Genomic DNA, 15622 nt, shown 5'->3' on the forward strand with positions numbered 1-15622 from the left:
TGACCCAAATATAAGCCAACCAGGACCCCCACCCGAGTATAAGCCGAGGGGGGCTTTTTCTTCAGGGTGAGAAGAGCGGGATATAAATGTTGCTAATAAATAAATAAACAAACAAACATTCAAATAGTAAATAAGTACTGGCCAGCTTACTCTTAATGCTCAATTTTGTTGAACACATAACAAACTCGATGAAGCTAAAGTAAAAAAGTCTAATTAAATCAATCCATTGTTATTAGAATCATAGAGTAATTTTTTTAAAAAACAAAACAAAACATTTTGGTAAAGACTATGCCTCGAGGACTATTGTTTTTTTTTTAATTCCTGGCATTCCCTAATTTGCATAAACTCAATCACATTTACACATGGCCTTTGCAAACCAATAAGAGGAAATGAAAGTCTGAGCAAAGTTGATCCTAAAGCATGATAGCAACCACACATAGCCTGACACCGGTCCCCCAAGTCATGAGAAACATTGAACCGTGAGAAACATGAGAGAAATGTGAATAGATCCACTGATATGCCTGGCTCAGTAATATTCCTGATGGGAGAAAATGCTATCAATCCCAGACGGAGCAGATTAAACAGGGGCATATTGTAACAGCAAGACATATGCCTTTTCATTAGTCCTATACTACAGATTTTCAGTCCCAGACAGACATTTCAATATGCAACCAATTTATTATCTACTGCCTATACTGGCACTTGCCATCACTTATCAAAACAGGCTATTAATGGTATCAATTTATCAGGGCAGTGTAGATAGGGCAATTATAGGAAAGTCGTTTTTCTTGCCTACCTAAATGCTCCATGCGGGAAGGTGTTTAAGGTGAACCCATATTCCATGAATCATGGATCATTTTCCTCTGATGTTAAGTCGAGTTGTGTCCAACTCTGGGGTTTGGTGCTCATCTCCATTTCTAAGCCGAAGTCCGTAGACACCTCCAAGATCATATAGCCGGCATGACTGCATGGAGTGCCGTTACCTTCCTGCCAGAGTGGTACCTATTGATCTACTCACATTTACATGTTTTTGAATTGCTAGGTTGGCAGAAGCTGGAGCTGATAGCAGGAGCTCACTCAGCTCCCCTCATTCAAACTACTGACTTTTCAGTCAGCAAACCCAGCAGCTCAGCGGTTTAACCCACTGTGCCACTGGGGGCTCCATATGAGCTCCCCTAATATCTTTATTTGGGGGGACCTGGTGGCAAAGTGTGTTAAAGCACTGAGCTGCTGAACTTGCATACCAAAAGGTTGCAGGTTCGAGTCTGAGAAGCGGAGTGAGCGCCTGCTGTTAGCCCCAGCTTCTGCCAACCTAGCAGTTCGAAAACATGCAAATGTGAGTAGATCAATAGGTACTGTTCCGGTGGGAAGGTAATGGCGCTCCATGCAGTCATGCCAGCCACATGACCTTGGAGGTGTCTTTGGACAACGCTGGCTCTTCGGCTTGGAAATGGAGATGAGCACCAACCCCCAGAGTTGGATACGACTGGACTTAACATTGGGGAAAACCTTTACCTTTACCTAATATATTTATTAGGCTTCCTATTCCAAACTTTCTATTCCAGTCTCAAGTAATAAACTTCCAAACATATTACTAACAAAACCTTGGCCTTCCCTCTCAGCCAATTCAGGACTACAACCGTCCAAATTCCTCCTCCAAGACAAAACCCAACTTTACAAGAAGTCCAACTTCCATGCACTGAACGTACGCAAACCCAACCAAAAAACCTGTTCAAGTTCCCCATCCCATCCCCATGTTCTGCATTTCATGAACAGATCTCCCCAAGAAGGAAAGAGCTCAGCACTTACGGGGTTAAATGCACAGCCGAAAGCATAGGCAGTCTTCTGTGGCTGTCTTCATCGGGGAAGCCTCTGAAACACAGCATTGGATTCATCCCATCCCCTGGAAAAGCTACTGTGAACAATCAAAAGGGAGGCACACAGATAGATAGCACTTGTGGGTTGTGTGGGGGAGAGGTGGGCGATTAGAAATCTTCTTTTTTGAAAAGAGAAAAAGTCAAGGAGCAGCTAAAAAATCTTCTCATGTGGTTCCCCCACACATACACACCCTCCAGTGTCCCCTCAAGAAAACACTTGATGTCAAACCAACAGGAAGAGAGAAAGAGAGCAGGCGAGCGGCATGAACTCTGCCGCTAGGAAAGGCCGCTTGCTCACATTAATAAAACTGTCCTTAATCTGTCTGAGAACTGCAGTCATTCTCAGCTCACTGCGGCAGGGAAGAGGGAGATTCCAAGCAGCAGTGAATGCTGCAGTAGTAACATTAGCAGCCGCCAACGCCAGCAGAACCGGAAGGAAATTTGGAACATCTCAGGCCTTCACGGAAACACACAGCAGATAGAACCACAACACAGGTGCCCCTTGTTTTAAAGGGGCCACGGCTTTACAGAGCATGAAAAGAGTCCCTTCTTCCATGCATTATTGTTCCGCTGTTTCTAACATGCAGTTTCACAAGCACTCGAAGTGATTTAGGGCCAAGGATTTCACCATATCCTACTACCCAGGCATGTAGTCAGGGTGGTCCGCGAGAAGGCCTTACTGGTATGTGGCACAGTGGCGTCCTTGTCCACGTCTGGGCCCTCGACGCACTCTCTTTCCTTTTCGGTGCCCCTGGTTTCAGCCTTCGGTGCCAGGAGAGGAAGGGGAGTGAGCCGACAGCCCAGGCGCCAAAGAGGATGCCACCACACCACAGACCAGATGTGGTTCAACCGCGAGGCGAACCAGGCATTTGCCTGTGGCGCCATTCTGAAGGGGGCGCAGTTGAGGCCTCCAGGGCCAGGCCCACACCTATTGAAGGCATCCTCAGAGGTTGTGAGGTCTGTTGGAAGCTAGGTAAGTGGGGTTTATATATCTGGGGAAAGTCCAAGGTGGGAGAAAGAGCACTTGTCTGTTTGAGGCTAGTGTGAATGTTGCAATTGGCCAGCTTGATTAGCATTTAATGGCCTTGCAGATTCAAAGCCTGGCTGCTTCCTCTCTGGGGGCATCCTTGGTTGGGAAGTGTTAGCTGGCCCTGATTGTTTCCTGTCTGGATTTCCCCTGTTTTCAGAGTGTTGTTCTATATTTAGGCTTTTCCTTAATCCCTCCTTATTATCCAACATTTTCGCTTATCCAACGCTTTTATTTTTCAGTGATTGGTTTGGGGGGGGGGGGAGCAAAATTCTGTTCGCCTACGCTTGAAAATTATCTTGGGCCAGCCCTGCCACAGACCAATAGGCCTTCACGCCAGTGCACTCGGCAGGCCTTTGCACCTGTGCATTGAAGTCTCGCCACACTCGTGGATGGGAGTGGAGTGCGTCAAGCCCATTGGCTGCCTTCTGGAACTCTCTGGATACAGGTAAACAACAACACCCATTTGAAAAAGGGCAATCATTCCCCAATCCCTGCCTCTATGCACAGTTCGGCACATTGGCTCTATGTGCCAAGTTTGGTCCAGATCCAGCGTTGGCTTGGTTCAATACTCTGTTGTTGTTGTTGTTGTTGTTATTATTATTATTATTATTATTATTATTATTATTATTATTATTATCAACACAACGACGTTGTATGGCACAGCAAACAAGATAGATATGCTGGATTTCGTTTCACAAAACCACAAGTCGAACACTTCCCAAGTGTCTAGGACTGTGTGATGTATTTTCTGATGATGTGTGCAGATCCCAGTAGGGTGGCCTTTTGCAGTTGGCAGATGGTGATTTTGTCAATGTCTATTGTTTCCAAATGCCGGCTGAGATCTTTTGGCACAGCACCCAGTGTGCCCATCACCACCGGGACCACCTGTACTGGTTTCTGCCAGAGTCTTTGAAGTTCAATCTTGAGGTCCTGATAGCGGCTGAGTTTTTCCTGTTGTTTTTCATCTATGCGACTGTCACCTGGGATGGCAACATCAATGATCCAAACCTTGTTCTTTTCCACAACTGTGCAGACTGTGCAAGGAAACCGACGAAACCATTGATCATATCCTCAGCTGCTGTAAGAAAATCGCACAGACAGACTACAAACAGAGGCACAACTATGTGGCCCAAATGATTCATTGGAACTTATGCCTCAAGTACCACCTCCCAGCAGCAAAGAACTGGTGGGATCACAAACCTGCAAAAGTATTGGAAAATGAACATGCAAAGATACTGTGGGACTTCCGAATCCAGACTGACAAAGTTCTGGAACACAACACACCAGACATCACAATTATTATTATTATTATTATTATTAAACAGTTCTTCTACATTAAAATGAAGTTAGTTATGCTACTAATATGCTGCCTCCAAGGGCAGAATATGTAATTGAGAGCCTGTATATTTTGTTTATTATTTACATTTATTATTTAATCCATGTTTTTATTAGTACTTGTCATTTGTTTTTATTGGCTAATGTTTACATTTTTATAATTGTGCATGTCTTTTGTCTATTGTTGTGTTTTATATTGCTATTTTTTTATTCGGGCTTGGCCCCATGTAAGCCGCCCTAAGTTATTAGTTATAATAAAGTTATTATTATTATTATTATTATTATTATTATTATTATTATTATTATTTAAACTGTTATGTTTAATGGGCCTGCTACTACCATTTGCAAATCTGTGTGTCTGGGTTTTCAAATTCCAGTGACAAGTGCTGGGGATCTGGTTGAAAGATGAAGCTATTAAAAGATGCCTGCTTTCCCCAGATTTAATGCCACTGTTGCCTGTGCAGTTAATCTGCATTTTGAAACTGGATTATATAGCAGTGTAGATGGGACCTATGATGGTATTTGCTTGTGTTACTGCCAGAAGTATTGCCTTTAAAGTCCTATCAGGGCTAGCCACTAGCATTGGATTATATGAGTCTACACTGTCATGTAATCCAGTTCAGTGAAGCTAATCTGCATTCTAAAACTGGATTATATAGCAGCATAGATGGGACCTATAATTGTATTTGCTTGTGTTATTGACAGAAATATTGTCTTTAAAGTCCTATAAGGGCTAGCGGCTAGCAAGCTGACCCCATCCAAAAAGCAGTACATGAAAAAGGCATATTTATATTTCTACATGACACAACAAGGAACAGCTCCTTGACACTATTCTGGGGATAGCTGTGAATCTGTCTAAACAACCAACTCCAGTCGACCATCTGTACCCTGTCCCAGCAAGGAGCATTCCTAAAAGACGCCTTTCTGCATATGCATGTGTGTATGGCAAAGCACAACATTCGCCCACAAGCTTCTGCCAATGTTTGCTCAAACGGCAATCATGTGCAAATATCACAATTTATCATTCCATTTCCTTGTGAGAAATGAAGAACACAAAGCTGTTCTGAGCCTAGATCCTGAAGGAAGGCTAATTGCAGTTCTCCATCAATGTCTTAAACAAGCATTACGGCTTCTACAGAGCTTGCTCTCCAGTCAGACGGATCAATCACAGCTCTCATTGGTGTCAGAGTGAACTGCAAGAAACAAGCCCCGCAAATAAAAAGATCTCATCTATTTGGGTCAGGCTTATATTTGTCATGAATTGCTGTTGTAGCCAAGTTGCTGGACAAACACATTCTTCTGCACTCCCTGCTTGTCCCTATCTCTCCCATGAAGTTTCTCAGCTGCAGTTATTAGGTGAGAGTTCACGTCCCTGACTGCGGGAGTCCAAAACATCATTACTTTCACATGGATTGCACCTACACTGTAGAATTAATGCAGTTTGACACCACTTTAACTTCCAGGGCTCAATGATATGGAATTCTGGAAGTTGTAGTTTGGTGAAGCACCAAACAGAGAGAAGACTAAAGACTCAATGTGATTCCATAACATTGATCCAAGGCATTTAAAGTTGCATTAATTTTATAGTGTAGATGCACCTAGGTCCCATCACATCCCATCTTTTAAGAGAGTATCTTAGTCTTTTTAAATAATGGTTTTTTTTAAGTCTGGTTTGTTTGTTTGTATCCATTGCTTTCAATAATGTTTCATCTGTTTTGCCTGGCCTCCAGAGACTTGGCAGGCTGAGAGTCAATAAATAATAGTTTTCAATAATTAATGAAGAATTAAAATTCCATGTACAACTAGAAAGGAAATAGCCCAGCTTGCCTCTGTAGGCGGTTCCCATTTATCTTTTCATGTCTCATGCTTAGGAGGTGCAACAACTTGATTCTATTTACTATTGAAATGTCACATAGAGAAGAATCCCAGCTTTTTGAAAGTGTTGCTATCTCTCCTGTTTGCAAACTCTTGTGGCTATTTTTTAAAAAAATAAAATAAAATAATAATGGTTAAACCTTCTATCCTTCCTTCCTCTTCTGATAAAAGCAGTTCAGCATTAGAGATGTTCTCCTTTGAAAAATCTGATGAAGCAGATTCCCACATCTTTCTTCCACCCAACATGAAATACAGTAGAGTCTCACTTATCCAACATTCACTTATCCAACGTTCTGGATTATCCAACACAGTCTGCCTCCCACTCAGATCCATGGCTGTTTCTCAAGGCAGCAAGGACTGAACTTTTTACGGAATTAATTTCCCACAATGTTGATACCGTACGTTCATTTTATGCAGTTCTATCTTTATTTGTAGTCAATTTGTTAGTAGCCAATACTTTTGTAGTCAATGTTTTCAATACATTGTGATGTTTTAGTGCTAAATTTGTAAATACAGTCAATTACTACAAAACGTTACCGTGCATTGAATTGCTTTTTCTGTCGATTTGTTGTAAAACATGATGTTTTGGTGCTTAATTTGTAAAATCATAATGTAATTTGATGTTTAATAGGCTTTCCCTTAATCCCTCATTATTATCCAACATTGCTTATCCAACATTCTGCTGGCCCATTTATATTGGATAAGTGAGACTCTACTGTACATGAAAAGGGGAGGAGAGTCCATTTTTGCTGGTGAAAACTTGGTATCAATTGTGCTTTGAGCTTTTGGAACATATAACTTTCTTCATACAAAGATATTAAGAGAATATCTAGATAAACAAAGATTTAGATCTATTCTGAACAGAAGCCGAAAACTACCACTAAGGTCCCTTCTACACAGCCCTATATCCCAGATTTACTGGATTATATGAGTCTCCTATGCCAGATAACCTGGGATAAGAAGATAACCTGAGATCAGACCCTGGGATATAGGGGCAGTGTGGAAGAGGCCTTAGATTCACCAACTAGTTTTTTTTTTCATGTCAGTAGTGACTTGAGAAACGTGATAGAATTGGCCGTCTGCAAGGACGTTTCCCAGGGGACGCCCAGATGTTTTGATGTTTTAACCATCCTTGTGAGAGGCTTTTCTCATGTCCCCTCATGGAGCTAGAGTTGATAGAAGGAGCTCATCCACACTCTCCCCGGGTTGGATTCAAACCGGCAACCTTCAAGTCATCAACCCAGCCTTCAAGTCAGCAGTCCTACTGGCACAAGGGTTTAACCCACTGCACCACTGGAGGCTCCTACCAACTGGGTTCCAAACACAGATGAAAGCAGTTCAAATGTGGTGATTTGAGTATTGGACCGTGGCTTTGGAGACCAAAACTCAACTTTTTACTTGGCCATGGTGACTTTGAGTGAGTCACACTCTCTCAGCCCCAGGAAAACCCCATGATAAAGTCGCCTTACGGTTGCCTTATATGCAAAACAACTTGAAGGCACACAATACCAAGAAGAAACATCCCTTTCCTTGAATATCAAAGTTGCGATGTAACATTCCTATGAGAGGCACATAACTATGGGTTCATTTTGAGCACTATGCCAAAATACCCAGAGTTGTACTCTTTCTGAAAAGAATGAGAAAACTAGAAGAACTTTTTTTTTTGTTTCTTTCAAAATCAGGGAGAGAGGTTCATTTTGAGGACAGGAGAATCACAACCAACCAAAGTACCTCCAAGACTTTGAATACGTCTTATCTTTACCTTTGATTTCTCAGAAAGATAAGTAGAAAGATAGCTTGGGAAAAAGGTTTAGCATTTGTCTCTTGTCTCTTTGGGGGTATCTCTCTGATCTCTGACTCAACTTTGCTTGATTGATACAATAAATGGGTCCTTTCAACCCTTTATAGTTTCTTCTGCATTCTGTTCTTCTATCTAGCTCCTTAAAGGTTAGATTTTCAACAGGATTGAAAAACCATAAATCCCATTGTTAGTCCAAACAGAGTTTTCTTACTGAATAAATGGGAGCATGATATGTTAAGAGATCAAGCTAGCCTCTTCGCTTCAAGCCTTCCGTTCCAGCTTAAAAACATGGCTCTTTAAGGAAGCCATTGATCTTATATAGGTTTTTAAGGATTAATCCAAGGACTTACTGTGGGCATCACGTCGGTACTGGGTTATGTCAATTAAAACAACTTGTCTTTATGACTGAATTTTATGAATTTTAATCTTGTACATTGTAATCTATATATATAAATGAGTGATGGCATCACAGCGACCCACAAAACAACAAAACTACAGGCCCCCCAACCTCGAAATTAGACAACACAACCCATCATCCATGCCTCTAGGTTGATACAACAAAAAGAAAAGAAAAATAAAGTCCTAATTAGAGGGAGAGCAATAATAGTTTTTATCCAATTGCTGCCAGTTTAGAGGGCTAATCTCTACCCACTTGGTCTCCTAGCAACCAACTCAGCCAAGGGACAGCCAGGGTTCAGTTAGGGGACAGGCAGATTTAGGCCTCACTTAGGCTTCTTCCACAGATTATCTAATTTGCACTGGATTATATGGCAGTGTAGACTCAAGGCCCTTCCACTCAGCTATATAACCCATTTATAATCTTATATTATCTGCTTTGCACTGGATTATCTTGAGTCCACACTACCATATAATCCACTTCAGTGTGCATTTTATACAGCTGTGAAGAAGGGGCCTCATATAATCCAGTTCTAAGCAGATGATATAAGATTATCAATATACAATATACAATTCCTCAATACTTTATTTCCCATACCACCATACTTCACCACAGCAACGCGTGGCCGGGCACAGCTAGTTATGTATGTGTGTGGTTGTAATTCTGTGGTTTTTATCGTTTCAAATTTATGCTGCATTTCACTGTATTTTGTTGATTTTATTTTATTACTAGCTGTGCCCAGCCACACGTTGTTGTGGTGAAGTGTATGGGGAATAAAGCACAGTAGAGTCTCACTTATCTAAGACTCGCTTATCTAAGGTTCTGGATTATCCAGGGCATTTTTGTAGTCACTGTTTTCAATATATCGTGATATTTTGGTGCTAAATTTGTAAATACCGTAATTACAACATAACATTACTGCGTATTGAACTACTATTTCTGCTAAATTTGTTGTATAACATGATGTTTTGGTGCTTAATTTGTAAAATCATAACCTAATTTGATGTTTAATAGGCTTTTCCTTAATCCCTCCTTATTATCCAAGATATTCGCTTATCCAAGGTTCTGCCGACCCATTTAGCTTGGATAAGTGAGACTCTGCTGTATTGAGGAATTGAGGTAGTTAGTATATGTTATTTCCTAAAGCTTGTGAATACACAATATTTCTGGTTATTCCCTTTTTTTTTTTTGTCTGTTGGAGGCAAATATGAATGCTGCAATTAGCCAGAATGATTAGCATGTAGTTGTTATGGTTGAGCCTTCGGGCTCCGATAATAGAAGAAGGGGGCATAAGACTCCTCGAGAGTCAGACTCTTTCGAGGAGCGTGAACGAAAACGGCTCTGGGATTTGTTTACAGACCCGACAGATGAGGACTCATTTGAGGGTTTTTCTGAGGGTTTGGAGGAAGAGATGGCCAGCTCGGAGGAGGATGACATGGAATGGACTCGTGTGAGGGAGGATTTGGGTGTTGGGGAAACAGGCAATGAAAGCATGGGAGGTGAGTGGCGGGTTGCAGGATCAGACCCATGGACTGGCTGGAGGGATGGAGCGGGATCCACAGCTGGGGATGCTGTGGGGCGTAGTCAAAGGTGCTTTAGCTCTGATGAGGATGATGAGTTTGGGGCGCCTGGAATTGGGATGGCAGCTGACAGCGATGATGAGCTTGAACTGGGATAAATTGGGGTTTGGGATCAATGTCTAATTGCGTTGGGCAAGGTAATCTGGACGGACGCTTGGGCTTTTGTTGGGGAACTTCCTGAAGACGGGTGTGATTCGTTGCTGGATACGTAAGTTTACCAAGGACACTGGGCATCGATGGCGGGAGGAACTGTGCGGGGTTTTTCTCTGTGCAACTTGTGTTTAATCTTGATAGCTTGGACCTCCGTCGTCTTTTTGACGGGCAATACCTACTCACACTGGATTGACGCTGGACTGACTGACTTCGATTCTGGATTATCCCTTCTGCTGCTTATCGGTGAGACCTTTGGATTCCTAGACGACTATGTTTGGCTATTGACCTCTGGACCGGATTGGGACCCTGCTGACTGCCGTTTCCCTGACTGCTGAGCCTGGACCTGGATATCGTTGGCTGTTGAACCTTAAATTGAATCCTGACTACGACCACGTTTTCCTTCGCTGCAAGGAGGAATAAACAAGCCTGGTTTAGTCTCCTGCTGTTTCTGAGTAGCAGAGAGGAATCTGCTACCAGTCTGTTGTTTACATTCTGACTCCTGTTGATCCTCCTTTGTTTGCATTGTTTGCCAGGCTGAAGTAAACACTTTTGATTTAATCCGGATTATACTTCTGTTTAACCCGGTTTTTCCCTTTGAGTTGTTTAAGCTCAATCTGAGTTGTTTTTTGTTACCTATCACACTGAAGTCAAGTGTTTGCCCTGTTTTTTGTCTCCTACGGGCATTTTTAGTTCTGTAATCTCAATAAACTGAGTTTTGCTTTACTCACTGGCATTCTGTCTCTGACAGTAGTGGCCTTTCAGCTTCAAAGCCTGGCTGCTTCCTCCCTGGGAGAATTATTTGTTGGGAGGTGTTAGCTGGCCCTGATTGATTCCTGTCTGGAATTCCCCTGTTTTCAGAGTATTGTTCTTTATATACTATCCTGATTTTAGGGATTATATTGTCCTATTTTATTATGACACAGTAATTTTTATATATTATATTTATAATCTTATATTATTAGCTTTGAACTGGATTATATGAGTCCCCTTCTACACAACTGTATAAAATCCACACTGAACTGGATTATATGTCAGTGTGGACTCAAAATAATCCAGTTTATTATTTATTTATTTATTTATTTATTTATTTACAGTATTTATATTCCGCCCTTCTCACCCCGAAGAGGATTCAGGGCAGATCACATTGCACACATATAAGGCAAACATTCAATGCTATAACATAGAACAGAGACAGAGACAAACACAGGAATGGGCTGGCCTCGAACTCATGTCCTCTTGGTCAGAGTGATTTGTTGCAGCTGTCTGCTAACCAGCCTGTGCCACAGCCCAGTTCAAAGCAGATACTGTAGATTATGTGCAGGGCCAGCGTGGGGTCTGCCTACTGACATGGAATGTGGCTGGGTGGCTTACATCCATTAGAGACCCTTGTTTTATACACTTTCTCTCCCACTATGACATTATTAATAGTCTGAAATATGAAAGCAATAACTTGTTGAAGCCACCCAGTTAAGAAAACATGACCTTAAGCAGTTGTACTGAAGGCAGCATTTCAACAAGTGGTGCTCATATATCACATTCACCAACTGAAACATCCCTCTACTGCTCACCTATGAAACTATCCAACTCTTAAAAGAACCTGATCTCTGCCCTCTTTTTTCAAGTCATCATACTTTTGTTTGTAGCCATGGATTCTGGAGGAAGAAAATTCACTTTGTTTCAAAGCTAAAAGGTAAAGATTTCCCCTGATGTTAAGTCTAGTCGTGACCAACTCTGGGGGGTTGGTGCTCATCTCCGTTTCTAAGCCGAAGAGCCGGCGTTGTCCATAGACATCTCCAAGGTCATGTGGCCGGCATTTCAAAGCTATCAGATACATAATCCACTCTAGGTTTGCAAACCATTTATCAGGTCCCACAAGGATAGATGAAACATCCAAACATGGGAACAAAACAGCACAGAGCATGTAATGTGTAGTTTGAGAGACATGGGTAAACAATGACAACTTCTGTACTCCAGAGTTGTATTCCAAAGAATTGTGTCACTACAGACAGTATTTATTCCAAAGGAAAGCATCTTATCTTATCTTAGATAATGCAAAACTATCAATTAAATCTGATGCTCATATTTCACAGCAATGCTGCCTTTGGTTCTTTGGTGGAACCTCTTTGTCAATCATATGGAAATTGTCGTGTTAGACATGTTTCAGAATGAGGCAACATAGGGAAGCATGACCATTCAACACAGCTACCTAAATCACAAGGCTTCCATAAAACTATCCTCACATGCTCAAGATATCTCGGTTGGTCCCTCTGCAGTTGTTTCCATGGAAACTTCCAAAATCTTACCTATAGGGAGAAGTTAGAGGGGGAGATTTCCTAAGGTATGGATGGGATGACTCCATGGAAACCAGTGCAGAAAGGGAGGAAGGGAGTTTGCGTAGGAAGACATTGAGTGGATAATTATCTTGATCTGGGAAATTAGTGCCACGTAAACCAGGGTTAGTTGTCATCACTCAAAAGAATCAGCCATGGCTTCACAAAAGGCTTCAAAAGGCACAGATGTTATCTTGAGGATCCGGTTAAAGGATTAGTGATGATTCAAGACTCCCACAGAAGCAGGGGCCTCTTTCACAATACACCTGTATGAGTATCCGTAATATGTGTCAATTACATTTTTTTTGAAGTCTTAAGGGTAAAAAAATAAGTGGAACATGGCAGAAAGTCAATGATTCATTGGGGTATAGAGAAGCAGGGACTGATTGGTCCCCAGGCTTATGACAGCAAGGTTTATCCTGAAGTCTTTGTGGCCAGGTTGGAATTATGGTTGAAGGCTACTCTTTGGAGCAGGTCTAGACCTAAGTCTCATGGTGACCTAGGAGCCCCCCAGTGGTGCAGTGGGTTAAACCCTTGTGCCGGTAAGACTGATGACTTGAAGGCTGGGTTGCTGACCTGAAGATGAGCTCCCTCTATCAGCTCCAGCCTCCCACAAGGATGGTAAAACATCACAAAATCTGGGTGTCTCCTGGGCAATGTCCTTGCAGATGGCCAAGTCTCTCACACCAGAAGTGACTTGCAGTTTCTCAAGTTGCTCCTGACACACAAAAAAGGCATTGCGAGACTTAGGACGAGATCTGACATAGACACCAAGCATGAATTAGATTGGTCAGAGCCTTGGTGGCTAAAGGGACAAAAAGAAAGAAATTTACAATCCATGCAGATGCAAGTGACCTCATCTGCAAACTCTTGGCATGTCCTACAGATTGGCTTCCCTGCTTCCTTGCCTTTTTCAACAGAAATATGGGTGAGTCTGAAAAATGCAACATATCCTCCACTTTAGTTCTTTGTGGTAGAGCGGAAGAGTGGAGCCATTTTTAATAGGGGCTTACTGTAAAAGCCTCTCGGCCTCTATTAAAAATGGCCACCACTATTTTCTGCAGGACAGCTGCGTGGCACTTTCTCAATCTCAATGATGACCCACCGACTTGTTCCACCCTCCAACCACGCTCACCTCCATGATTCTATCATGATCCCAAATCAGACAATGTTGGAGTAGAGGGGAAGTTTTTCCTAGAAACTTTTTAGAAATTACAACAAAGTCTAAAAGAAACATTTATATATTTGAAAATGGAGGAACATCATGTGTTCCAAAAGCATCAGGATCAGGACAAATTATTATGAAGGAGTGGATACAGCCCTTTTATGTTGTTATTGATTTTATTATATTTGATTCCATCTTACTATTAGTTTACATTTCAAATCCATATTTGCATAATGCCGTACAGTGGAAAACTTTGAGAACTTGCCTTTTATAAACACTTTGTGTTCACATTATTTGTCAGAGTTTTAAAGCTAATCCATTGCTTTTACAAGTTACGAACATATTTTAATTGTTGCATTGCTTGTTACTTTTTCACTTTCCCTGTCTTCCTGAGATAAGAAAATGGCAACAAACTTGAAAAGGGGTTATTAAAATGTGTCTAAAATGCCCTTAAAAGTAACAGTTGACAGTAGCTCAAAACTGCTAGTTGTTACACTAGCATTACTTATTACATAGGAGCCCTGGTGGTGCAATGGATTAAACCCTTGTGCCGGCAGGACTGCTGACCTGAAGGTTGAGTTGCTGACCTGAAGGTTGCCAATTCGAATCTGAAGAGAGTGCGGATGAGCTCCCTCTGTCAGCTCCAGCTTCCCATGTGGGGGACATGAGAGAAAACATCAAAACATCCAGGTATCCCCTTGGCAACATCCTTGCAGATGGTCAATTCTTTCACACCAGAAGCGACTTGCAATTTCTCAAGTAGCTCCTGATACAAAAAAAAAACTCATTACATATGTTAAAAAGTAACTACTGTATATACTCAAGTATAAGCCTAGTTTTTCAACCCTGTTTTAGGACTGAAAAAGCCCCCCTTGGCTTATACTTGAGGGTCCTGGTTAGCTTATATTCATGTTGGCTTATACTCGAGTATATATGGTATATATTTATTATTATTGGTATAATTACATTTATTATTTTACTCCAATTTTATTAATATTAATACATTTATTATTTCACTCTGATATTATTGTTATTACATTTATTATTTTACCCTATTTATTATTGCATTTATTATTTGACCGTATTTGTTAGTCTTATTACATTTATTATTTTACTCTATTATTATTAAAAGGATACATAAGCACATTTACATAGAAAAAGATAAGAATGATGATTTAATCAAAGTTGGAAAGTCTTATCTTAAATTACAGTTTTATATAAATATTCAAAAACATTTCACCTTCCTATACCTCAATTAGTGTAATTTTTATTTCTGAAATTTACCACCCTCGGCTTATACTGGAGTCAATGTTTTCCCAGTTTTTTTGTGGTAAAATTAGGTGCCTTGGCTCGAACTTATACTCGAGTATATATGGTAATTCGTGTGAATAGTGTGACTAGTAAAGCTGCACAGATGCAATGAAGTCACATTCATCCACTAATCCTGTTCGCAATGAATTGTTTTAGAATTTTGTGAACGGATCCTGGGAAGTAAATGTATTTTCATAGTTTTTCCAATAGCAGAAGCCAAAGTGAACCACAAATTGGAAAGAGAAGTGTTGGTGACATGGCCCAGATGACCAAATTGCACAATCCTTGCAACGGTTGCACTTAATTCACATCCAAAATGAACCATCTAAGGAGTGATTGATGTTCCTGACTAAGAGCAACAGTGTGTGTTGGCACCGTTGCCATATCATTGAGGCAGGAGCCATAACGCAACCGGGGACAGGCTTGAGAATATGTTATTGTGTTTCTGAAGTGCTCCAGAAGCCAGGCTTGCCATGTGGCAGGGAAAACAGTGGTGTTCATTATTGAAAAGAGATGGCATGCCCCCACAGACACATTTTGTGTTGCGTTTGTGATGAATTGCTCAGAGCAGCCACTTCCTGTGGTGGCCAGACACCCCCACGGCTCTTGACAGCTGATTTCCCAGAACAGTTGTAGGCGGCCTTTTCAGGCCATGTATGTTTCTCACGTCATGTGGCTGCTCATTTCCAGCAGTCAGTTTTTCATGCTGCAAGCATTAGCCTGAATTTCATGGTTTCCAAGGCCTTTCCTTTCAACATGCAAAAATGG

The 15622-nt window shown here is 41.4% G+C and overlaps 1 protein-coding gene across 4 annotated transcripts in view; it reads right to left on the reverse strand.

Moving 5' to 3' along the window:
- Positions 1 to 15622, reverse strand: part of gramd1b (GRAM domain containing 1B) — a 246854-nt gene that overhangs the window by 209096 nt on the left and 22136 nt on the right. The window contains exon 1 of one of the 4 annotated variants that reach the window (XM_062961377.1): positions 1810 to 2260. The exons of the other annotated variants lie outside the window; for them this stretch is intronic. Within the exon in view, the coding sequence (XP_062817447.1) occupies positions 1810 to 1895 (86 nt within the window). The 5' untranslated portion in view covers positions 1896 to 2260. Of the gene's footprint in view, positions 1 to 1809; positions 2261 to 15622 lie in introns of those variants that run through there. 4 annotated transcript variants of the gene reach the window in all.

This window comes from Anolis carolinensis, unplaced genomic scaffold, assembly GCF_035594765.1.
Source record: "Anolis carolinensis isolate JA03-04 unplaced genomic scaffold, rAnoCar3.1.pri scaffold_8, whole genome shotgun sequence".
NCBI lineage: Eukaryota > Metazoa > Chordata > Lepidosauria > Squamata > Dactyloidae > Anolis > Anolis carolinensis.